At 42.3% G+C, this 25,584-nt stretch overlaps 1 protein-coding gene and 1 long non-coding RNA gene across 2 annotated transcripts; one reads left to right on the top strand and one right to left on the bottom strand.

Moving 5' to 3' along the window:
- The first annotated feature begins 3,775 nt into the window (after positions 1–3,775).
- Positions 3,776–4,940, top strand: LOC144687093 (uncharacterized). The gene is made up of 3 exons (XR_013578060.1): positions 3,776–3,857; positions 3,995–4,152; positions 4,253–4,940. It is a non-coding gene; the product is annotated as an uncharacterized LOC144687093 (long non-coding RNA).
- Positions 4,941–15,728: 10,788 nt separating this feature from the next.
- LOC144687992 (transcription factor HES-5-like) lies at positions 15,729–16,473 on the bottom strand. The gene is made up of 3 exons (XM_078554650.1): positions 16,367–16,473; positions 16,082–16,259; positions 15,729–15,991 (listed from the first exon to the last, which is right to left on the bottom strand). Exons 1-3 carry the CDS (start codon positions 16,442–16,444, stop codon positions 15,729–15,731), a joined length of 519 nt encoding a protein of 172 aa, XP_078410776.1. The 5' UTR covers positions 16,445–16,473.
- Between the last annotated feature and the right edge of the window lie 9,111 nt (positions 16,474–25,584).

The following is a 25,584-nucleotide window of genomic DNA, read 5'->3' as shown; positions in this document are numbered from 1 at the left end:
TTGGAGCAGCTGCCACAACTATTTGCAATTTGCATTTATTTTGAGATGTGGGCCTTGAGTTCAGTAAAAAGAAGGCCACCGAGACTTAGAGGTTTTTTTTACAAAGATAAATTAAACATTGATTAATAAAAGAAAAGACTGTACACCCATACATACAAATTACTGCTATGATAACTTCTAAATCACTGAATTAATCTAACTCCCAGTTACACCTCCATTAAGCCAACAGCAAAACATATAGGTTTAAACAAACCCAGGCAAAGCACACACAGTTGAATTCAAAGTGAGTTTTTCCTCAGCTTTGGCTCCTTGTAGACAGCAACTTGAAGCTTTTCACACCTGTGTTATATATTAAAAATGCCTTCCCTTGCACACAGTCTTCTCTCCTTTATAAATATTTTCCCCTTTGAATGCAAATTCCCAATATTTCACTGTCTTTGGACTTTATCTCTCTAATAATAAAATCTATCATAGTACCAATTTTACCAGTAATCTTTGGGAAATATAAACACAGTTTCTTAACTCCTCCTGGTTAGGTGAAACATTTTACACAGCCCCCACCCCCCCCCCCCCCACCCCCCACCCCCATTCTTTTGTATTCAAGCTACTCTGGTTTATTTTAAAATGCAATTATTCCCTTTACACCTCACATTCCAGAACTTCACCCATGTTTACCTATTTAGCATTTCAAACCTAGCTTCTCTTCTTATATCAAAGCCTTCAGACCAGCTGTCTTTAATTCAATTAAGTCCCACACACACAGACATGCACACATACATAGACACAGACCCCACTATTACTCTACTTTATAATAAATTCCAAATAACATTATGAAAATTATTATATCTTCCTGACACATGGGGAGAGGTCATCAGGCCGGGGGGTGGGGGGGGGGGGGTGGGGGGGGGCGGGGGGAGGCTATGAACAGTTTGTTCTGGGAGGTAGTCATACCGCTTAGGTTAAGTAGAACTTTAGAATTAGTCAGTGGTCAGGGATAGATGATAGATGGCGTGACTAGGAGTTAGAGAGGTATGGAGATGTAGGATGTTCTGAAGGAGGAGCCCTTGACTTTGATCAACAGGTTCAATGTACTTGGGACCTATGTGGATGAGAACAATGACTCCATGGTTGATGGACAAATTGACAGTGGCTCCATGGTGCAGGAAACCATTTAAGTGGGAGGAGTGAAAAGGAATGTGGTGGTGAGAGAAGATAACACAGTCAGGGGTTAGATGTTGTTCTCTATAGCCATTACTAGGAGTTCCAAACTGTTTCCTACATGGTGCCTGGGTTAAACACATCGCCTCATGTCTGGAGAACAAATTGAAGAGCGAAGGGGAGGAACCAGTTGCCATGGTCTATATAGCAAATGCAGAACGAGGAAAGATATTTTGCTGAGAGTGTTTAAGGATTTAGGATCCAAATTAAAAAGCAGAACTTCAAAAGGAATATTTTCTGCTTTGTTACTTGAGACATGTGTTAATTGGTATACGGCCGAAAGCTTTAGCAGGTTAAGTTCGTGGCTGAAGGAGTGGTGTAGGAGACAGTGGTTTGGCTTCATGGACCACTGAGAATAGTACGGGGGATAGGCGAAGATGTTCCATTGGGACTGGCCCCATTTAAATCTACTGGAACCAATGCCTTGAAGAATCAGATAACTAAGGCAATGGGCAGGTTTTAAAAGAACAAAAGGAGTGGGGAGAGGATTCGGGATAGGGTAAAAGCAACAAGGGAAATGTCAAGGCTCTAGATCAGAGCAACATTTTGGGTCAAAATAAGTAGAATGGGTCAGGAAGGCCTAGTGAGAGTGTCTAAGGTGACGTCAGAGGAAATCAGACAAGAGTCAAAGCTATCAACATGCGAAGCATTTGCAAAATAAAATGGATTAATAGCACAAATAGAAATTAATAGGTTTAATCTAATAACTATTGCAGAGATATGGTTGAAAAATGAACAAGGTTGGAAACGAAATATTCAAAGATACTTAACTTTTAGGAGAGATGGGCAATGGGGAAAGGAAGAAGGCAGTGCCGACAATAAAGGATGAGAAAGAGCCCGTAGAGAGAATGGACCGTAGCTCAGAAAAGTCAAGAAGTAGAATCAATTCCGGTGACGCTAAGACGCGGCAATAGACAGAAAACATTGTTGGGTGTTGTTCATTGGCTCCCTAACATTGGTTGCAGTGCAGGGCAGAGTATGAAATTAGAGGCGCACGTAATAAGGGTAATGCAGCAATCACGGGGGTCTTTTGTCTTCATATAAACTGGGCCAACCACATTTGCATTAATAGTGTGGAAGGCGAGTTCATGGAATGTACACAAGGTAGTTTTCTAGATCAGTATGTCCAGGAACCAAATAGGGAACAGATTTGTGTGCAGTGTGCTCTCTTTAAGGAAGGACATACTTTCCCTAGAGGGAATGCGACTAAAGTTCACTAAACTGGTTCCTGGGACGAGGGGACTGTTTTATGAGGAGAGAGTGAGAAGACTAGGCCAATATTTCCAGTATTTAGAGGAATGAGAAGTGATCTAATTGAAACATTTGAAATTCTTAAGGGGCGTTACAGGGTAGATACTGAGAAAACGTTTCCCTGGCTGGGGAATCTAGAACGCAGGCCTTCAGTCTCAGAGTAAGGGGTCAACCATTTCGGACTGAGATGAGAAGAATCTTTTCGCTCAAAGGGTTGTGAATCTTTGAAATTCTCTAACCCAAAGAGCCCTGGATGGTCAGTCGTTGAGCATATTCAAGACAGGGCGATAGATTTGGGGATGAAAAAGGAATTAAGGGATATGCGGATAGTGCGGGAAGGTGGAGTTGAGGTAGCAGGTCAGCCATGATTTTGTTGAAACTCCAAGAGGCCGAATGACCCACTCCAGATAATAATTCTATGCCCCTAACGTGGGACTTGAAATTGTAGTCAACATAACAGGTATATCGCCTGCTCAGTGTTCAGATCACTGATCAGTCCTGTGCTGAGCCGCTGCTACATTACGTGTCCAACTGATGCATCTCAATGCGAAGTGAATGAATTCACTTGTCTAAACAATATAGCAGCAGATGAGATGTTGAACTCCAAATAATTTATTTCTAGGTCTGGGTTATATGGGAACACTGGGAAAAATATGCCCCTGTGGGCTTTTTAGTTACAAATTACCTTATCACACTAAAACTACAGACTATTCCACAGGGTCTACATTGAACTTGGGTAACACTTGGCCAAAAGGTTTATATTCAAATTAACATCGATTACAGGGCACAACTTTAAAGTATTTACTTCTATGTTCTAAAAAATTTCAACATTCAAATTGCTGCTACAAAGATCTACGAACAATTTAATGGATCAAGCACCCATCTATGATTTTTAGTGGGATTTCTTTTATTTTTAATAAAGTTTCTTAAACATCCTTTGACACAGAAGGCTAAAGAGGAGACAGATGTGTTTTTTTGTTCACCCCTGTGTTGGGTTGCATGTCGGAGAATTTGTCTCCGTTCCTTATAATCTGCGACCCGGGATTATTGACTCATACAAACTCTCCAGATGGTCCCATGAATCGACTACAAAGAAACGTCAGCGTGGATAATTCATCGTTCAGAAAGAAATACTTTGGCCATTGTTCCTCTGACAGCAGCGATTGGCTGTTGAGTGTGGGAACCGCAAAGAAACCCGGACTCACGCGTCTCCCTGTCCATTCGGGGCTATAAATACAGGAGATATTGGACAGAGCCTCAGCAGACATGGGCTGCCGGGCACTTGTTTCAGGCTCCACCGCAGAGAGTCCACGGAGTGGCTGTAAGAATATCGCTGTCGTTTGAAGAGAGTATTCAGATATAGAATCTCACCAAAAGAACAACACCGAGTAAGTTCATATTTAAAACATGCTGGATTAGATTTACATGTATCCTTTTTATCATTAATTGGGCGTACAATAGTGATGTAGTGTGACCCTAACTTCTGGATTGTTTATGAATTACTAACATGACTTTTATTTTTCAGTTGTTCACAATGGCAGGGAGAAGAGGCCCGTAACGCTGGCCTGCAGACTTGACTGGTAACAGATTCAGGAACAAACATCGAATCGAGCCTTTGCATGACGGCTTGCTGGAAATCAGAGGGAATTGCCTGAAAAACTGAGAACCAGCAGCTGGATCCAGGTAAGGCATCGAGTCCCTAACACACATGGTTGTAAACAGTACCTTTCAATTCATTCCTTGTTCCCAGTGTTAAACTCTACTGTTTTTTCTTGTATTTTAGCCCATGCCCCTGTGATTCTGCATCGAGAATACAGCGGAGGATTTTGGCGAATGCGACTCTTCTGTCTGCACGAGGCACCAAGAACGGTTTTCAAACGTAAAATTGTGAAATGGATGCGCAGAGCTCCAAGTCCAGCCAGAACTGGAAATGCCTCTGCATTTTCCACCCGGTTAAAGCGAACCAAGCAGAGAGTTCAGCTCAACAGCGCCGCACCCTGGCAGAGTTTTTAAAAAAGCTTAGACAGGAACTGAGGGAAAGACCTTGACGATAAGCTAGACATGCAAAACTAGAGATGTACTCTGGTGTAAAACAGTATTCCAGAATGGAAAAATGTGATTAAAACCTTCATATTGAAGGAGATTGTCAGTTTGTTAAAGGGATATTTCTGATCTTTACCTGTATGATATCATCTTATGGGGCCCGTGTACTACAATATTTGTACGATAAATATCGCTGTAAATTCACAGTGAATGCTTACAGTAGTTGGAATAGCGGCAAAACATGTGCAGGAAAAATTTCTCCATGTCGATTCTTGTTCAAGTGCGTCAGAGATGGAAAATAATCTGTCTAGAAACGTACAGTTTGTATTTTTTGGTAGAAAGGAAATACCCAGTATACTGGGTAATGTATTTTGCAACGTGATAACAGACAGACCGGGTACACCAGATGTTTTGAACAGAAATGTCCTAATGATCAGTTTTATAAATTGATCATTGGTGTTTCGCTTCTTCTCACCATTTTGTGAGTGGATTCTAAAGGTTATAGTTCTGTGTAACAGCTGTGATCACGTGGAATTCAAAGGATTCACAAAGTTACAATGGGTAATAGTTAATAATTATAGTTACAGTTCTTCATATTGAAGGGTTGGATAATTTGCTAAAGGAACATTATCAGCAATGTCATAATACGCGACCCATGTTCCACAATACTTGTTGAGTTTCTCAATGCTATATCAGTATATTCGTAATGAATATGTACAGTAGTTGGAATAATGGCAGATTTGTGTAGGAGACATCTCTCCATATTGATCCCGATTGTACTTTGGCAGGGATCTGAAATGATTTGTCCTTTTGTTGAAGATTATTCGTACTTTTATGAAAGGTTTAATAAACAATAATTCATCAAGTAAAGCCTGTTTTCCGGAATGCCCATTGTATAAAATGAATACGCTGCACGAGAAGGAATAAATGTAAGGAGGCACGGATATTGCAAACCTCAGAAGCGTGTCTGGGAAAGAAATCGTTCCTCTTTGTCTTGCAGATAGTTTGTAGGATTTCGTTAAAGGTTTTAAAGTGTAGAACAGAAGCTCAAAAACAGTTCATTCTCCGCACTCCTTCAATGAGCACCAATAGTGATACTGGGGAGAGCTTTCCCCATATGTAGAGCAGTGAGGAAATGTCCCCCAGAATGCAACTTTGCCCTGATTTACCCGACCGGCATGCGACAGTTCAGCGCAGGGCAATCTCAGAAGATGGAGTTTAGACCCAGTTTGTGGGAGAGCAGAGTTGCATCAATTAAAACCTGTTCAAAGATTTTACCCCTGCGCTTTTCTTTAAAGGGTTCAGAACTAGAACGCTCAACAGTTTTGGAAAACAGTTAACTCATTGATTCTGGTTGTAGTCAAATGATTTTAGTTGAAAAAATAGATATATAGTAAAAGCTGTTCATGTCATATGTGGAATCAGCTGATTAAATGGACAAGCCAAGCGCTGCACACCCGAAAAAGGTCGGTTTCCTGTACGAGCCGGGTCGTTCCCGTCCAATTAAAAGTGTAGGATGTTTATTAGCTAAATCAGTTGTTAATATGTTACATACACACTGATACCCGCGACCACGGATCTATATAAGTCAAGCCTACGCTAACTGAGAGTGGAAGATTTGTTGGCAATCATTGTGTTCGCACGAACGAAGTAAGGCCAATCGAAATTTATTGTTCATTGCGAAGAAACTGTCGGGTGGGTTCAGTCTGCTCCTAACAGTGATAGGTTTGAATATAAAATGATGAAAGAATTCAATAATATATAACTATATCTTTTTTTTAAAAACGTGTACATTCACGTTTATAATCCACTTTCGAGATGCTAGTATATTTTGTAGTGTTTCATATAAACATTGACAATTGAGTCGGCCTGTGTGAACATCTAGAAGGAAAATCCAGTATGTAAATAGTTTCTACAAATGATAAATGTAATCAAAAATAACGGGGTAGAATTGCCTTAGCTGCTTCCCATCTCACACCGTAACTCTGAGTTTCTACTGTTCTTCCAATTTAGTGATGATGGGCGGTTAGAAAAACGCCACCTCCACCTCAAAAGCTCCAACTAATTGCCATTAGGTTAGAAATACAGACACCAGAGGAAATCTTCATTAATGTATTAATAGTACCAGTTGAATATAGCGGCCAAAGCATTTCTTTCCACATTGGATGTATATCAAGTTCAGTATACCAATGATTGTGGCACATTTCCACTATCGGCCCCAACCCCACCCTACCCCACCCCCTTCCGTCACCCGTTGAGGATACAATATGATAACGACTTGCACTTATACAGCGCCTTTAAGTTTGCAAACTGTCCCAAAGCACATCACATGACTAAGCATTATTAGGCTAACAAGGAAGGATAAAAACAAAAAACTGCGGATGCTGGAAATCCAAAACAAAAACAGAACTACCTGGAAAAACGCAGCAGGTCTGAAACGTCAACTGTACTCTTCTCCGCCGATGCTGCCAGACCTGCTGAGTTTTTCCAGGTATTTCTGTTTTTGTAACAAGGAAGGATGTTGATTTCCAGCTAAGGATTCACATCCAAAGTGGATGGTATTTACGTAATGGTACAGGCCGTGCTTTATCTGTTTTCTTTGTTAATTGGATAACTGAGAAAATAAGCTTGGTTCGTACTTGATAATGACAGGTTAAACATAGCAGGGATTGTTCTGCAAAATCATTTCAGTATAGGTAAGTGCAAAGTTGGGGACTTTGGGAAGAAGAATAAAGGTGCCTCATATTACGAACATATCATTAAGGAGTAGGAGTAGGCCACTTGGCCCCTTGAGCTTGCTCCGTCATTCAATAAGATCATGCTGATCTGATTGTAACCTCAACCCCACATTCTTGTCCACCCGCGATAGCCTTTCACCCCCTTGTTAATCAAGAAGCTATCTAGCTTTGCCTTAATAATATTCAAAGACTCTGTTTCCACCGTCTTTTGAGGAAGAGAGTTCCAAAGACTAACAACCCTCTGAGAGGAAAAAAATTCTCTTCATCCCTGTCTTAAATGAGCGACCCCTAGTTTTTAAACAGTGACCCCTAGTTATAGATTCTCCCACATGAGAAAACATCCTCTCCACATCCACCCTGTCAAGGCCCCTCATGATGCTAAAGGTTTCAATTAAGTCGCCTCTTGCTCTTCTAAATTCCAGTGGATACAAGCCTAACCTGTCCAGTCTTTCCTCATAAGGCAACCTGCCCATTCCTGATATTAGTCTAGTAAACCTTCTCTGAACTGCTTCTAACGCATTTACACCTTTCTTTAAATGAGACTGTACACAAAACTCCAGATGTGGTCTCACCAATGCTCTGTGTAACTGAAGCATAACCTCCCTACTTTTGTAATCAGTTCCGGTCATAATAAATTATAACATTCTATTAGCATTCCTAATTACCTGCTGTACCTGCATACTAACCTTTATGATTCATGCACTAGGACACCCAAATCCCTCTGAATCTCAGAGCTCTGCAATCTCTCACCATTTAGAAAATAAGCTTCTTTTTTTATTCTTCCTGCCAAAGTGAACGATTTCACATTTGTAAGAACTATCCAACTTGGAAAATAAAGGTGGTATTTAATGGGGGCGTTGGGGATCTCGCCCGCCAGCTGGCGGGCCAGCGGGAGCCCCGGCGTCGCCCCTTTTAGGGAAGGCACGCGCATTTAATGCCATTCAGGTGCTTAACTGGGCAGCGGCGGGTCTTCCCCAGGATCAAGGACCTCGGGGGCCACCAGTCACGAGGAGGTCGAAAGCTCTATTGAAAGGCAGCGCCACCGGGGAGACGGTGGCTGCTGCCAGTAGCACAACCGAGGATTCTCTCTGGATCCCAGAAGACGGGTGAGTCATGGCGGGAGGGGAATTGCAGCGTGGAGGTCAGGGGGGTGGGTGTCGGGCAATTAATGCTCACTTAAGGGCCTCAATTGGAGGGCGGGGTGGGGGGAGGCCATCCACGGGCCTTCCTGCCATATACTTATTGAGGCAGAGGCGGGAAGGTGGCCAGGACCCACCAGACATCCTCCCGTTTGATTAAATGCCAACCGCGCCCCCCACCCCGCCACCAAATTTGCCGGGGGGAGAGGGCATTAGAGTCTGAACGCAGTCGTTGAACAAAGAGACCTGGGTATACAGATACGCAAGTCATTTAGTGATGCAGATTAATAAGGTCGTGAAATGAAAACCAGGCACCTCGATCCATTTATGAAGGGATATTACTGGAAAGCAGATAATTTATGCTGAATTTGTATGAATATCAATTAGTTAGACCACACTTGGAGACCAGTTCCGCTCTCTATGCTATAGAAAAGGTTAAAGAGGTACTAGAAAGGTGCAAAAACCTTACAAGGATGATGCTAGAAATGAAAGTGTACACCAATCAGGAAATGTTAAACAGGCTGAGCCTTTTACTAGAAAATAGAAGGATGGGAGGTGACCCGAGAGAACTGTCTTAAATTTATAAAGGGGGTTAACAGGGTAGACGCAGCAAAGGTATTTTATTTGTGAGGCAGACCAAAACCAGGGGCTAGAAATACAGGGTGATCACTAATAATTGCAATAGGGATTTCAGGAGATGCTTATTTATCCCGAACGCGCTCAAAATGTGGGCCTAGCACCACAAGGAGCAGCTGAGGCGAAAATCATTGATCCATTTACAGGGGAGCTAGATTAACGCATAAGGGGGAAAGGAATAGAAGGTTATTTTGATAGGTTTAGATGAAGAGGGATAGGAGGATATGACGCATAAACACCGGCATGACCCAGGTAGGTCGAATAGTCTGTTCGCGTACTGTACATTCAATGTAATTCTCTGCATTTTTCTCTGTTAGCCATTTCGAGCAGTAATTGTAAACGCAATTGAACAGTTTATTTTACTCCTTATGTCTAACAAAATCATAGAAAAAATATGAAGCTTACCATATCACTAATACATAGCGACAGGAGATTTTTTTATTCACTCATGGGATGTGGACGTCGCTGGCTCAGCCAGCATTTATTGCCCATCCCTAGTTGCCCTTGAGAAGGTGGTGGTGAGCTGCCTTCTTTGAACCGCTGCAATCCATGTGGTGTAGGTACACCCAGAGTTGCTGTTACGGAGGAAGTTCCAGGATTTTGACCCAGTGACAGTGAAGGAACCGCAATATATTTCCAAGTCAGGATGGTGAGTGACTTGGGGGGGAACTTACAGGTGGTGGTACTCCCATGTGTCTGCTGCCCTTATCCTTCTAGATGGTAGCAGTCGTTAGTTTGGAAGGTGCTGTCTAAGGAGCCTTGGTGAGTTCCTTGGTGAAATCATTCACCAAGTAGAGACCACGAAGTTAAGGGAAAAAATAATGCATGAGCCTGAATCTGGGAGAGATTAATTACATTTCCGCAGTTGTAGCGTCATCAAAATGTAACACAGAGATAAAAACAAAAACTACTGCGGATGCTGGAAATCCAAAACAAAAACAGAATTACCTGGAAAAACTCAGCAGGTCTGTATGTAAGTTCATTTTAACACTATGGGGTTATTAGTTTGATATAAATGGCGCAAGTGATGAATATTGTTGTATATTCTCTCAGGTCATTGATCAAAATTCAAAAGCCTCTAACTTTTGAATTTTCCGAGAGGTATTCCTTACTTTATTAGCTCACATAATAACTGCCAGTGACTAATTCCCCGTGTTAGGATGAGTTAATTCCCAGAGGCTACCCCCACCCCAACTAGTGCATTTGCTGCCGTTCGAACCTATCATTCTCACCTCTTTTTCCCTCTCAATCTCCGCAAGCTTTCCCTTGAAGTGTGCGATACACTTTCGATTTTTGGTAGGTTGGCTTCACTGGATTTTTAGACAGACAGACAGCACAGCTTCCTCGGCCTTAAAAATCGCGAGATGGCTACTTCTACAATTAATAAATGTTAGTCAGTACACTGTCAACCGGCCCACTGGCAACTCAGTAGTGCCATCAGAGGCACTTTTCAAATGCAACGCATGTACCTGCCTACACCAATACACCAATTCTCAAATATAGCGCCCGGTTATGTTTCGAAAAGATTAACATGCTTTCTCAAAAAAACCCTTTTCAATTCTACTTTCAGGTCGCTCCTTTCTGTCCTACTGCTGATTCGTATCTGCTTCTCCGTGAAACAATTTTTTGCACCTTGAAGATATGATCTGAAAACACATGTTCTTGTGATCCTTCATACAAAAGTTCATTAAAAGTCATCTGAAAGTTCAAATAAGCTGTTTACTTTATCCATAACGTCCCCAAAGAAACAAAATGGGTCTTCCAGGCGCGCTATCCCTCTTCTAAATGTTTCTTATTCAGTAACTCGGCCAACCTAGGTATTGCAATAAATTACCTTATTGGCTTGTAGTTGCCTGGGTTATGGTGACAACCTGCTCCTAATCTTGCAAAACCTTAGCAATGTTGAATGATTGACGTGAAAGGCGCTACACAAATGCAAGTCTTCCTTTTACGATGCCATGAATAATTCGTTCCAAGTATTTATCTATACTGGGAGATTTGTGGTTCTGATGACTTATTTAATATATCTGCTACATTCACTTCATTCACTTTGGATGCTTCAGACTCCACATTAATTTAGGTTTGCCCCAGTGGGTTTCCTGGTTTACTGAGATGCGAAACTTGGAGAGTAAACATGAAGTTGGATGGGTGACCTGCTTGCCTGTCGCATTGAAAACTGTAATTCCCTGCCCTTGGGAATTTCAAACTAAAGTTACTTGAATTGTTTAGAGATCAGTGTGACATTTCCGTTTACGTACAGTCTCTCGATGTCATGACGTCGTGGGAAATGTAAACTTTCTGTAATGAGCAACTTAAACATGGCCTTGCAAACGCACATTGGCTCTCGCTATCCATCTCCCTGGATAACCGGGGTAATTCGCTCTAAATTTGCCGCACACAATACAAGTGCATTATTGGTCCTAGCCAGAAGATGCTTCCTTTGTACTGCCTGCCTGTGACAGGGATTCTCCTGCCTCACAGGGAGCTATATGTATGCGCTTACAGGCACACACCCAGTTTCCGAACCTGGTTTTTAACATTTAAATGAATTGGCATCATACCTACCTGTGCCCTAACGCTCTGAATATTTAGATCAACGCGAAGTACGTTTAAAAAGAACCCAAGAGGCCGAGCGGAGATTTAAAATTATGACTGGCACCACATTTGGAGAGGAACGCAAATCGAATCATTCTGCTTATATATTTTAGAACACCAATTCCCTCTCCAATCCCCTTTCGTCGCATGACATTCACTTCTTTCATCCAAGGTGTCACTAATATGCAATGGTTCACTCTTAAGTAATTCTAGAATGTATAGAATGGCACTAAATTATTCTTAATCAACTAATTGAATAAAAATTGAGAGAACGTATTAATCATCATTTAGAAAGGCAAGGATTAATTAAGGACAACAAACATGAATTTGTTAAGGGAATGTCGTGCCTAACCTGTTTGATTTTTTTGACGAGGTAACAAGGAGGGACGATAGTGCGTTTGATATACACGAACATACCCATGAACCAGGAGCAGGAGTAGGCCATTCGGCCCCTCGAGCCTACTCTGCCATTCAATAAGATCATGGCTGATCTGATTGTGGCCTCAACTCCACATTCCGCATACCGCCCCCCTCCCCCCAACCCCCCCACCCAACTCCCATAACCTTCGACGCCCTTATTAGTCAAGAATTTACCTACCTCTGCCTTAAAAATATTCATTGATCCAGCCTCCATCGCTCTCTGGGGAAGAGAGTTCCAAAGATTCACGGCCCTCTGAGAGAACAAAATCTTCCCATCTCCGTCTTAAGTGGGAGACCCCTTATTTTTAAACTGTGTCCCCTAGTTCTAGTCTCCCCCACAAAGTGAAACCATCCTTCCAGGCACATCCTTCCAGCAAAGTCCCCTCAGGAGCTTATATGTTTCAATTAGATCATCTCTCAAGCTTCTAAACTCCAATGGATACAGGCCCAAACTGTCCAACCTTTCCTCATAGGATAACCCCCCTTCCCAATCCCAGGTATCAGTTGATGCAGTCTACATAGATTTTAGCAAGGCTTTTGACAAGGTGCCACATGGCAGACAAACAAAAGCCCATAGGATCCAAGACAGGTGACAAGATGGATCCAGCATTGGCTGAGTGGCAGGAAGCAAAAGGGTGTTTTTATTATTGGAGTTTGTTTCCAGTAGGGTTCAGGAATTTCATGGTAAATATCAATGATTTTTAGATTTAAATGTGGGTGATTAAAAATATTAAGAAATTTGCTGATGATACCAAAAATTGCAATGTGGTTGATAGTGAGGAAGAAATAAAGGGAAGTTGAGGAGAATTTTTGATGTGGGGGTGGAACTCAATGCCTGGCACGGTGGTACAGGCACAACCCTCTTCGCTTTTAAAATACTTCTTGTATATGCACTTCAAGTGTCTACCTACAAGGTAATGAACCATGAGCTGGTAGGTGGGCTGAGACTGGATCACTCTTTTTCAGCTGGCGCAGACATTATGGGCCGACTGACCTCATCCAGTGCCGTAAATTTCTATCATTCTAAGTTCTCAGTATTCCAATTATAGCCCAATGTTAAATTCTTCTTCTCAAACACTGGGTTCTATAGAATTTCAAAGGATCCGATCATTTACCATTGCCTATCTCTATGATTAAATGAATCCAATCACTTCATGGTATTTAAAATGGTAAATATTACTTCCTACTCAATATGTCTATATGTATCAGTCCTCATTGAACAGACTGGTAAATAACATAAAGCTGATTTATTTTTCAATATTCATTGCATCGCTACTTCTTATAACGGATGCAATTTGAGATATCAGTAAAAGGCACACATTTATCACGACTTTGCTTTTCGTCTCTTACGACTGGAGGAGAAACAGCACGTTTTTTAGAGAAATTTGATTAGCTAAACTGGAATTACCTGTTGCTTTGAGTCCGTTCCAACAACCCTTCCCTCCTGTCTTATTAACCAAACACATTGAACATTGTCAGTAATCGCTATGCAGTAGTTCATCCAAACCCTGGAGAAAGGTGGGAGGGGAGGGGTGTATTGCAAGTAAAATTGTCGGACATTAAGCAATTACCGGGTGTTATTTTTGTAACAATGTTTATTGATTAGAATGCTTTGTAGAATTACTAAATGGTCGAGGTACAGATGTTCTAAATATATAAACTATATTTTTGCCTTCTGGTTTCCTGTTTATCTACACTTGACGATATTAGTAACTTTCCATTATTCATTTAACATACGCCGATGTATGATGATTCTGGAAAGATCCTTGCAGTTTTGCACTATTTGTAAATCGTTGCGCTATTGCTTACTGGTTGTTTTCTGTCTATTTTCTTTTGCGATTAAAATAAGTTGTCTTTTTTTTAAATGTTGGTTTTGAAACATTAGTAGTGCCCTAGGTGTTAGAATTAGGTTGTATTTTTAACCCTAGATATTGGTAACAATAGAACTGTGTTTCACGGGTAATGAGAGAAGCAAGATAATTATGTCAACATTACAAACAGTTATTCGGTTCGCATTGTCGACTTGCGTCCGTTCTATTTAGCAATAGAACACAAAAATCTGCAAAATCAAGTTTATCCAAATAACTGTAAGCAGTCTTCCAATCGATTCGATCTTTATTGGCTGTTGCATGTATATAATACAAGGCGTCGTGTACATTCAAGCGGGGTATCTATTTTGACATTGTACCATTTAACTGAATACCATCAACATCTGTACATCTTCAACTCAAAAAATTACGTTTATATAGCTCTCTGTAGATAAAGAAAAACAAACGTCTCCAAGTAATTTACAGGAAACGAAGGCGGGCTCCCAACGTGTACTGAAGGAATTTACAAAGAATAAAAATGCAAAGGCAAAGTGCATTCCAGGGATATAAGAAGGCGACCTTGCTATTGGACTACATAGGGAGTAAAATCTGCACAAAAGATCCAGCAGAAACCAAGGTCGCCGATCACTTGGACCAGTCTGAGCAAGAAACCAAGGAAGTTGCAGAAATCTGCACCAGAGACACCCAGGTACTAGTGAAAATCTACCAAGAAACAGCTTCGCCCACATTGATCTGTGAAAACTTATGGCTCATCCAGTCTCAACATTCGACAGGTAGTCAGATAATACAGCAGTAGTGAATATTGATGGTCTCATTGGCTACACGTGGAAGCCGCCGCTGTGCGTTTTGGATAAGTCACTGAGGGATAGATTGTAAATAATAAAGAGCGGAGACCAAGGTTGAAGAAAAGGGAGTACTAGCTAGCGCCAAGGACGTAAAAAGGGAATGTTCTTTACAGATATATACTGATTCCGAGAGGGCACGTAGGAATGGATTCATTAGAGCTCAGTGCAATGGAACTCTAATGTGGGGCAGATTAAGCTGGTGTAATATGGGAATTGGATGGACAGAGGGGGCGTATTACTTAAGGTGGTCAAGCCAGCTCTGTCGATGGCCAGTCAGGTTAGTTAAATGTCATTCCTCCAGTCTCTGTCTAACACGCATGAGATGTGATTGTACCAGTGGGGTGCGAGATAAGAGATCACCCTGTGCCTGGTGACAGTGAAGACATGGAAGATAGAGAGCAGTTACTGAGTAGATGGTCCCGAAGATAGCGATATGAGACCTGTAGAGGACGCTGGTGAGAGAGTGCAGAGAAGTCCGCTCTTTCCCCATCCAAGGGAGTGGGGCGGGAGCAAAGGGAGGGTCAAAGTGGTAAGGGAGAGCAAGGGGGGTGTACGGTGAAAGAAATGGTTCTGTCACTGGTTCATAAGTAATCTGACAAGCACCTCCTCAGTGACCGGCCCGCCAATCCTCGTACAATTTACCCAAAAATTGCAGCAACTCTTCACCATGAAGAAAAATATGATCCTTTTCCAGGATCTGCGACAATTGAGCGGGAATAAAAAAAGATATCCTCCGACACATGTCACTTTTTATTAATTAAGTTGGTGACCATTATTGGAACAAGAAACCTGGCTAATCTATCGATAAACATAAAGCCGGGATATTGTTTATAAAATGACACGCTCCGTAATTCAGGGAAATACACCTTCTTCAATATGAAGAAAACCTCACTACAGTTCCAATTCTATCACAAAATCGTTATTACTGACACTGGAGAATGATTCTCCTACATCGTCTTCACCATCATCTGCAAACGAGGAAGAGTCTCACACACACATACTGTCCTTTAATCTTTACCAGGGTCTCCAGAGTGCTGCGAGGTTAGGCTGAGCTGGTTGCTCGGAGCTGCTCTGACAGGTAGAAGAGTACGGGAGAGGTGCGGAATAGGACAGACCCTTGGCCGGACACAGTTGTTGACTTCTTTGGAAACGGGTCACCAGTTTCTTCTGAATGTCGTTCTTGCCTTCTTGGGCAGAGAAAAAGCGCAGAGCTTCCTGCAAGCATCGGGAGTATCCTTCGTTATAGTCGCGCTCCGGGCTGTTAGTCGGACAGCTTGCTACAAAATAGAGGAAAATCCAAGCTTTAAGAAACGCCTTTAAACCTAACCAATGTAAAGCAAACCATTGCCAGGACGCATGTGCCTTACCTCTGAGCTGCTGGTTGTGATACTTCAGGTAATTCACTGTCATTTTCAGGATGTCCGCCTTCTCCAGTTTCATGTTCGGTTCTTCCGTTTGAAACTCCCTTCCCAGTAAAGTCTTCAGCTGGTTGATGCTGCTGTTTATCCGATCTCGGCGCCTTTTCTCTATCGTAATCTTCATTATCTGAAAATAAAACGGATTAAGATTTTTTGAGGTGACGGTAAACATTGCAATTCCTAAGTAACAACTCGCAGTTTTAACGCTTTCTTTTAGTTCGTCTTCCCGCTTACTTTGCTTTTCTGTTTGGCTGTGTATTTATCCTCTGTGTATTCCCTGTTGATAACGTCGGCAGCATTAGTCGGAGCCATGCCTGACAACTGAAACAGACCAAAGAGGGATTTGCGTCTGGTGAGATACTGCAGGCGGGAATCCTCCTCTATTTATACCACTGCATTTACATGAAAATAGCGTGAGTCGGTGTTTCATGAGGTTTCCCACACTCTCTGGCCAACGAACGCTTTCAGGAGGACAATAGCCGAATCGTTGCCTTGTAAATGCCAAACTAATGATGGGCTTTGACATTGCTTTGCGTGGGAATCTCTGAGGACCATCTGGACAGTCCGTGTGACAGAGCAAACCCGGGGGCAATTCGTCACGATTCGAATTATGAGAATCTGAGAAAGGTGATTTCATGTTTCCTGACAGGGAATCACATACACTGCAAAATGTCATCCTGATATCTAGCTTTAATAACTTGCTTTAAAACAGATTTAAATACCTAATCTTACTTGAAATATGATGTGCACCAGAATTAATATCGTGAGACAGAATTTATGACCAAAGAAAAATTATCTTCAAGAGAAATACCGGATTAATTATATTTTGACAAGCACAATTCAAAAATATTTGGCTATTTCCTTCTAATTTATAATACAGGGTAGATATGTAAACTAAACAGGAAAATATACCGATATATTCGCCAAAGTTATAACTTAATTACTTTGTTTAATACTGTTTTTCCTTGGGTGGGTGTCACTGGCATCTCTAATTGCCCTTAAACTGAATGGCTGTTAGGCCATTTCAGAGTCAACCATACTATCGTGGATCTGGAGTCACATGTAGGCCAGACAAGGTAAGGATGGTATATTTCCTTCCCTAACAGTGAACCAGGTGGGTTTTTACAACGGTCTATGATAGCTTCGTGGTCACAATTCCAGATTTGTTAAGAGAATTCCACCAACTGCTGTGGTTGGATTTGAACCAGTGTCCCACCAGAGCATAGTCGAGGCTTCGAGGCCACTGACATTACCACTACGCCACAATCTCCATTTCTCAGTCCCTCACTCGCCACCATCTCCCTCCTTTGCTCCCTCCCTCCCACAGCCACTCCAAACACACTTCTCTTGCATCTTTTATTACAACCCGTTTGGGGTAAGCCAGCCTTCCTTTTGGACGTGGTTCAGTTAGTAGCACTCTCGCCTTTAAGATGGAAGCTCTAGGTTCATGTCCCACTTCAGAGACTTGAGCACAAAAACCTAGGCAGACACTCCAGGGCAGCGCTGAGGGAGTGCTGCACTGTCGGAGGCGTAACCTTTCAGGTGAAATCACGATCCCATTGGTAGTCTCAGATGGGTGCAAGATATCCCATAACAATATTTCAAAGAAAAGCAAGGGAGTTCTCCCTGGTGCCCTGGCCAATATTTATCCCTCAATCAACATCACGAAAAGCAGATTTTTTTTTTTATTTTCACCCTGCTGTTTGTGGGAATTTGCTATGCTCAAATTAACTTCCAGTGTTTCCTACATTACCACAGTGACTCCACTTCAGAAGCATCTTATTGATTGGTAAGCTTTATGGGATGTGATGATAGGCGCTACACAAATACAAGTCGTTCCTTCTCACCATCCTTTTATGATAACACTCCTTACATAGATTTCTGAATAATAACCACAACGTGGGGCTTTCCCTCTGGAATCACGTATTTCTGAAATAGTAACAGGTGTGTCATATAATGACTTGTTTTCCAGATGTTTAGCAGATTACATTATTGTGAGAAAAATGAGGCAGAGAAGCTTGGTAAGTGGCAGAAGCACAAGCAGGGACAGCTGGTTCGAAGTAAAGCTTGTGTATTGTGCTTTGCATTGGACCATTGACCCGTCACACTTTGTACCCTCAAGTTGACACGTGGGAAACTTCCAGCAACAATTAACAGACGCCTGGGGAAAGAAAATGTGAATCCTCGAGCACGCCTCGCCCATGGTTTCTATTTTAATAATTTTGTATCAGATTTAGTAGCGAATATCGATCATCTCCTGTATTTAATTTATCGGTATTTCGGACAATCTACGGCGGCACAGTGTACACTATGCACTGCCTCAAATGAGAAACGTATTAACTGTACACTATCAGATAATACCCGTCCACGCACATTTCACAATCTACCACTGCCACCGTTGCCTTGGTGACTAACTTTAAGCAGCAACTGGTCAGGTGAGCAGAAAAATGGCAAATCCGGAGAAGTGTGGGATAATGTATTTGGGGAAGGCAAGTGAATGCACAATAAATAGTAGAATACTGAGAAGCGCAGAGGAACGCTGCAGTGCGTGTCCACAGATCCCTAAAGATAGCAGGAAAGATAGATAAAGTGGTTAAGAAGGCATATCGGATGCTTTATTTTGTTAGCCGGGACATAGGGCAGCGAGGTTATAGTAGAACTGTATAAAATACTGAATGAAAGTCGCTAGAGAACCACTGGCTGCTCTCTCATTAGAGAGACGACTGGTGGTGAGTTTAACATGAGGGTCACCACACCTCAGGCGAGGGGGGCGAGGTTGAGAAGACGAGGCCTTCATCATGGCTGACCTCAACCGGTACGGGAATTGAACCCGCGCTATTAGCATCACTCACCAGCCATCCAAGCTAAAAGGCCACAGCCACAGTACTGCATATAATTCTGGTTACCACATTACAGGAAGGATGTGACTGCACTAGAGAGTGTACAAGGGAGCTTTATGAGAATGTTGCCAAGGATGGAATTTTAGCAGTGAGAACGGATCGGATAGGGTTGTTTTCTTTGGGACAGAGCAATGAGTGGAGATTTAAATGAGGTGTATAAAATTATTAGGGACTTAGAGGGGCAAGAAAGGACCCATTCCTATTAGCAGAGGGGTCAATAACCAGAAGGCATAGATTTGAAGTAATTTGCAGAAGGATTAAAGGGAAGTCGAGGATAATGTTTTACACCCAGAGGCTAGTGGGAGTCTGGAATTCATTGTTTGTAAGTGTGGTAGAGGTAGGAACCCTCATCACATTTTAAAACATTACTGGGATATGCAGTTGAAATGCTATAACCTACAGGCCTTGGAAAGTGGGAATAGGCCGGATAGCTTTTTATCAGCCAGTACTGACACGATGGTCTTCGTTTCCATGTTTTACCAGGACTAGTACCACATCAACAACACTCAGGGAGCTCAACACCACCAAGGACAAAAAAGCCAGCTTGATGGCAGACCATCCATCATCTCAAATATTGACTCCCTCCACCACTGGCTCGCCATGGCTGCAGTGCGTGCCATTAACAAGATGCACTACAGCAACTGGCCAGGGCTTCTTCAACACCACCTTCCAAAACTGCACCTGCTACCAACTTGAAGGGCAAGAGCAGCAGATGCATGGGAATACCATCATCTCCGAGGTCCCTTCCAAGTCATACACTATCCTGGCTTGGAATACATTCTCCTTTCTTTCAAATCCCTGGATCCAAATCTCTACCTAACAACACTTCGCCACATGGACTGCAGCGTTCAAGAAGGTGGCACAACACCGCATTCTCCGGGGCAGTTATGCGTGGACAATAAGCGGCTGACCTTGCCAGCTACGCCCACATTCCATGAATGAATAAAAACGGTTATTTCCCAGATGTTTGCCAAGTGCAGCAGTGCCGGGTTTACAAACCTCTAATCATATATATCAGAGCGTGTCAGTGCCTTTCAACTCCATATGAGTGCAGAGCTTTTGTGCTGGCGGTGCAGCTGTTAAACTCGACCTCCGCTAATCTGCAACGCGTGGGAAAGAGGCCGTAGCAGCCGCCACACATCCATTTTCAAACAACATCAAACACAGTAAGCTGTAAACAAGAACACCTCAATGGCATATTCACAGCGAGGGGTAACATGTGAAGGACATAAAACCAGGGAAATATTTGCAGAAGCACGTTACAAGTAATAAGCACGCAGCCGCAAAACGGATTATCTATACCACTAGATTCTGGCATTTAAGATTTCATTTGAACAGCTGGTGTAGTTGACCATAATTGAGAAATGATTAGTGCCTGTTGGTAAAGACAATGTAGGTCTGTGCATGAACGAAGGGAGTTTTGCCGCTGGTATTTTACATAATAAACTGAAATCCAGGAGAGAGATCTCTTTCCCGTATTTACGTGATATGATATTACAAAGGTATATTTACTGCATTGTGGATAATTCATTCGCCTATTTTCATCCTATATTTTGGATGCAAGAACAGTATGTGCTGATAATAAGGATCCGTTCTAATAACAAAGGGAGATGTTTGAAAGTTGCAAAGTAATCATTGAGAAGCAGTGTCAAATGTCTCAGCACAATAGCCAAATAAACAATACAACTCGAGAGCCTCCGCACATCCCGTGAAAGAGCTGGTGTCAAAAATTTCGTGATGTTTGTTATGTTTCGACGCTTAAAGACATAGATTTGTTTTTATTTTGGAGCTTTGAGATTATGTTCTGTGAACATTTGCCTATTTATATGCAAATCGTTGATATGCTATTTTAACAGACATGTTATCCGATTTAAGATTAACATATTAATCATCCCTATGCTAATAAAGGCACAGATTAATTTCAGGGAGAAAAGTGTAGCAGGAAAATAGTGCTGGCAGATAGAGGTGGCAATTGTCTCCTCTGGTGAGATCACTTAACAATTGTTGCTGGTTTACTTCTCTGTATCATTACAAAACGCTTCCTGAATCGATGTATAGATTTTCTTTCTATGGAATGGTTTCCTTCTGTATCAAAATTGTTTTGCTTTTATGTCGTCACCTTGTTGCAAAGTGCGCAGCAACACAGGACTAAATAAATTCCCTTATTCTCATTTGGACAGTAGAAGTACCTTCACACTTTTTATGTGCGTATTAGCAAGGTCCCCGCCTGCGTCCTTGTCTCATTTTAAACGAATAGCTTTGGATCAAATAATGGGGATGCATTTAACGGCGAGATAAGTAAATTAATCAGACCCCGGTTAAAGGGCCGCGTTGAACGTTTTGTGTTATCGATTGGGTCAGAATAAAGATTTATCAATATTAAAAATGTGCTTACAATCGCAACAACCTACCTTCATATGGCACTTTAACGGGGAGAAATATCACATCATAGAGGAGAGGAGTGGCAAGGGGGCCTTTGGATGGGGGTCTGCTGAAATGACGAAACGTGCAAAGGGGTGTTTTTGTTTTAGAATATTTTAATTTGGGGTGGGGGGTGGGGGGCGGGGGGGGCGTGAGGGAAGCACAGGAGTGGACGGGTTTGGGTAGGAAGCCCCAAATAGAATTCAGCCCTTAAACTCCTCCACAAGGTCTGAGAAGCTGAAAGACGAAAGTGAGATGGGAGGGAGCTTACAGAGGTTAACCCCCAGGGAATATAATGAATGAGATGGTCACTGTGAGAGGAGCATGAAGCATTTGGGGGTGCTGTGCTTGAAGAGGCTTTATTGGATGCTATCATGGGATTGTAGAGAATAACAAGGGGGTAGCAGAAGGGGATTGTGGGCTCATTAGGAAGAGGGGGCAAAAAACTTAGACCACATAAACAAGAGGCAAGGAGTTCAGCTTAAGAAGGAAGTATGTAAAAGATGAATGGAGGTAATCAGCACAATGATCCGTCGGGTGTGGCAAGGGGAGATGGTGAAATTGATAATATGTGAGCAGGATGATAAAGTCTACAGAGCTCGAAGGAGGTCAGTATGGTCCAGAGTCCATGATGAGGCTCAGGTATGGGTGGAGCCAATGAAGGAAAAATAGAAGACCCGATTCAGCATGAAAGCTCAGAAAGTCCAGAATTTGTGAGATGCATTGGGGAGGTGCAACATTTGCAAGGAAGGCCAGAAATATATTGAGTTTGGAATGAGGATAGAAGCATCTGACACTTAAAAAGGTCAAAGAAGTTTGAGATATTTTTTGTGGCAAGCGGAGGCTCTTGGCCAGTAATAACTCCCTCCCTAACAGCACTGTGGTGTACCTACACCACATGGACTACAGCAGCTCAAGAAGGCAGCTCACCATCACCTTCTCAAGGGTAATTAGGGATAGGCAATAAATGATGGCCTAGCCAGCGATGCCCACATCCCATGAATGAATAAAAAAACCTAAAATCTCAGCAGCACAGGAGTCCCAGGTAGCCGAGCATAGTGATGTTAAATATGTTAGCCTCGAGTCACATGTGAGAATCCAGACATGGCTAATTGCATTTTTAATTTGCAGCTAAAACTGCTTAATAAACACTGTTGCTGGGCAAGTGATCTAAATAATCACACGGTATGTGCATTTGTTGTTAAATAGCAAGAAGAAAAGCAGAATGCCCGAGTGTTTTTGAACCTTTTGATGACTTAATTTCCTTAGTTACTGAATAGTGTAGGTGTTTGTTAAGTAAATATATATTCGTGAAGTATATTTCCCTGTATTGTGAGTGTGTGTAAAACAATTGTTTTCAAAACTATCGTATGTGGCTAAAACAGTGCCTCTATAGTCATAACACAGGCCAAACAGAACAAGAGTCCCTTGCAGCAAAACAGTACAGAGCATTGAGCTGCAGAAGAGTTCCATCTGTGGAAGCAAGATCTAGATGGAGGACAGAGCGGGCAATGCAATGTATTCTAGAACAGACAGTTTTAACCTGTACAGTCATTTAAGATATATTCACTGCTAGGAGACAGCAGGTCTCAAGCTGCAAGAGGGAGGTGTCTGGGGAATAGTGATCATGCAGTTGGAGAGACAAGAAGCTGAGCAGAGAACAGCCAGCCAGGTACAACCCTTGAATATTGTTAAATATGCAGTGACAAAGCAAAAATTGATTTTTAAACTATGTGCATTTGCTCTCACAATTTCTCTCACACATGGAACACATACTTGATCTTATATTTTCTCATAATTTCTCATAGGCTGGTACGAACAATCTCCCTACGCACAGACATGCATATAAAGCCCCACACTCTAAATCACACCTACATATTGTCACTTACTAAACTAAACACACACAAGCCTCACAAGTGTAGATAGATATACATAACTATTTGAATGGCAATAATTGAGGGAGGGAGGCAGTAGTCCTACGAAGCCTCGTGGGCGACAGAGGGAGGGAGCTAGATTATGCAGGGAAGGTCGATGTGAACACACGGTAGGTCAAGCATGATTGTGGGGCGACCAGTGATTACACAGAGAAACTTAATGGTGAAGTCCTGAGAGTTGAGGGTAACAGAGGGAAGGTAAAGAATGATAGAGGGAGGGTTGAAGGTGATGAATGGCAGGTCGAGGGTAACGGAGCAGTTCCACTGTGCCGGGGTGAAGCTCAAAGGTCAATGATAGCTGGTCAAGGGTGATAGTGAGTAGTCGAAAGTCACAGAAGGCATTCCAAGGGCGATGGTGAGGGTGATGGAGGAAAGGTCAAAGGTGATTGAGGGAGTGTGCAGGGTAATGGCTTCTAGTTCCGGAGACCCAGGTGGCAGATGGAGAGGGGGTGGCATCAGTTGTAGTTCCCAAAAGCTCCTCAGACAGCGAGAATAATGCTCCTGGCTTGCAGGGAATGAATGCCTGTCCAGGTGCCCTTTAAAGATGGCGCTCGGACCTTCGACTTTACGATGTAACAGCAGGCCGTAGAACGCAATAAATATTCTCAAGCAGAATTGAGTTTAGAATGAATTTTTCCCTCACAGAACATGAATATATGGAATTATTTCCCAGCTCAAACAGCTAATTATTTGGGAAAAGATAGGTTTAAATAGAGATGATTCAGTGCTATATAATTCCTGTTTAAAACACTTCCTATTCAACCCTGGGCTACCTGTATCCCCATGAGCTACCTGTATCCCCAGCATACTTCATCTCCTTCTGCTCCAAATGCAACATTTTCTTCACCATTACTGACTTCATCTCCTCACACCTCTGCCACTCTTTACACGCCAGCATCTCCATTGTTGTAACTTGGCAATGATATCCCCAAAGCATTTTACTGGGCAAGTGCTAACACCTCCTTTCCTTCTTGTGGACCGATTTCATAAGCAATGGCAGGCAGCTATTGAAAACAGGAGGAGCTATAGGGTCAATTAACATCCTCTTTCCATTTCAGGAAATTGCACTGAAATCTCATATTCACGCACTATATAAATGACAATGCGAAGTTGCTTTCAGCAACAGCTCATCTGTCTCTGCTTATACTTGACATTAAATTCCTGTCCTCTTTATTTTCAGGTGAAGCAATTTTTTTTATTCATTCATGGGACGTGGGCGTCGCTGGCTAGGCCAGCACTTATTGCCCATCCCTAATTGCCTTTGAGAAGGTGGTGGTGAGCTGCCTTCTTCAACCGCTGCATATAGATCCAGGAAATAAGGAGTTGGAAGACAGCATTACTAATAAAGACAGGGCATCACTCAAACTGATCCTAGCAAGCAACAGCTCAGATCGGCCTTTGCTCTTTAGGGTGCCTGCCTGCTGAAGCTTAGCCTCCTTATACAGTGCTCCTTTGTTCAGGTATGACATTCTGTTCTGGAAAATTACACATCTGCGAAGGCTTGTTAGGCTCTGTTTCCTTTGCCCTCTTCCTTTACGTTTCACAAATCAGTACTGCTCTGCTTGCTGCTGTTGCTATTCCTCGTAGTTTGATAGCCTCAATGGCAATCCTAACAGCATCCCCATTTTTAACAGCAATACTGCAGCCAATGAAGATAAACAGTGCAGCTCATCTAAAGATCAGCTCTCTTGACAGCAATATAACATCAGACACTTCCCAAACGCAGCCAACACAACAACAACATTTGTTTATATAGGTCCTTTAACATAATAAAACGTCCCAAAGTGCTTCACAGAGGCATTACAATACAAAATATGGCACTGAGCCACAAACAGATATATTAGTGCAGACGACCAAAAGCTTTGTCAAAGTGGTAAGGAGTGTCTTAAAGGAGGAAAGTGACTTCAAGAAGCATTGAGGGTTAGGGAGGAATTTCCAGAACTTTTGGATTTCGCAGCTGAAGGCATGGCCACTAATGGTGAAGCGATTAAAATTGGGGTGCTCAACAGGCCGGAATTAGATTACATTAGATACCTTGGAGAGTTGTTCAACTGGAGGAGATTACAAAAATAGGGAAGGGTCATTTCACAAAGGGATTTGAAAACAAGGATGAAAATTTTAACATTGAGGCATTGTTTAACCGGGAGTCAATATAGATCAGCGAACACTAGGGTGATGGGTAAACAGCATCTGTTGT

This window comes from Cetorhinus maximus, chromosome 12 (genome assembly GCF_964194155.1).
Source record: "Cetorhinus maximus chromosome 12, sCetMax3.hap1.1, whole genome shotgun sequence".
NCBI classification, from domain to species: domain Eukaryota; kingdom Metazoa; phylum Chordata; class Chondrichthyes; order Lamniformes; family Cetorhinidae; genus Cetorhinus; species Cetorhinus maximus.
Note: the sequence above shows the minus strand (reverse complement) of the source record. Positions and strands in the feature narration are given on the sequence as shown.

Coding starts and splice junctions, on each gene's coding strand:
- LOC144687992 (XM_078554650.1), bottom strand. CDS start 16,444: ATGGCTCCGACTAATGCTGCCGACGTTATCAACAGGGAATACACAGAG. Junction 16,260..16,366: donor CAGCCAAACAGAAAAGCAAA/GTAAGCGGGAAG, acceptor TTTTATTTTCAG/ATAATGAAGATTACGATAGA. Junction 15,992..16,081: donor TCACAACCAGCAGCTCAGAG/GTAAGGCACATG, acceptor TCTATTTTGTAG/CAAGCTGTCCGACTAACAGC.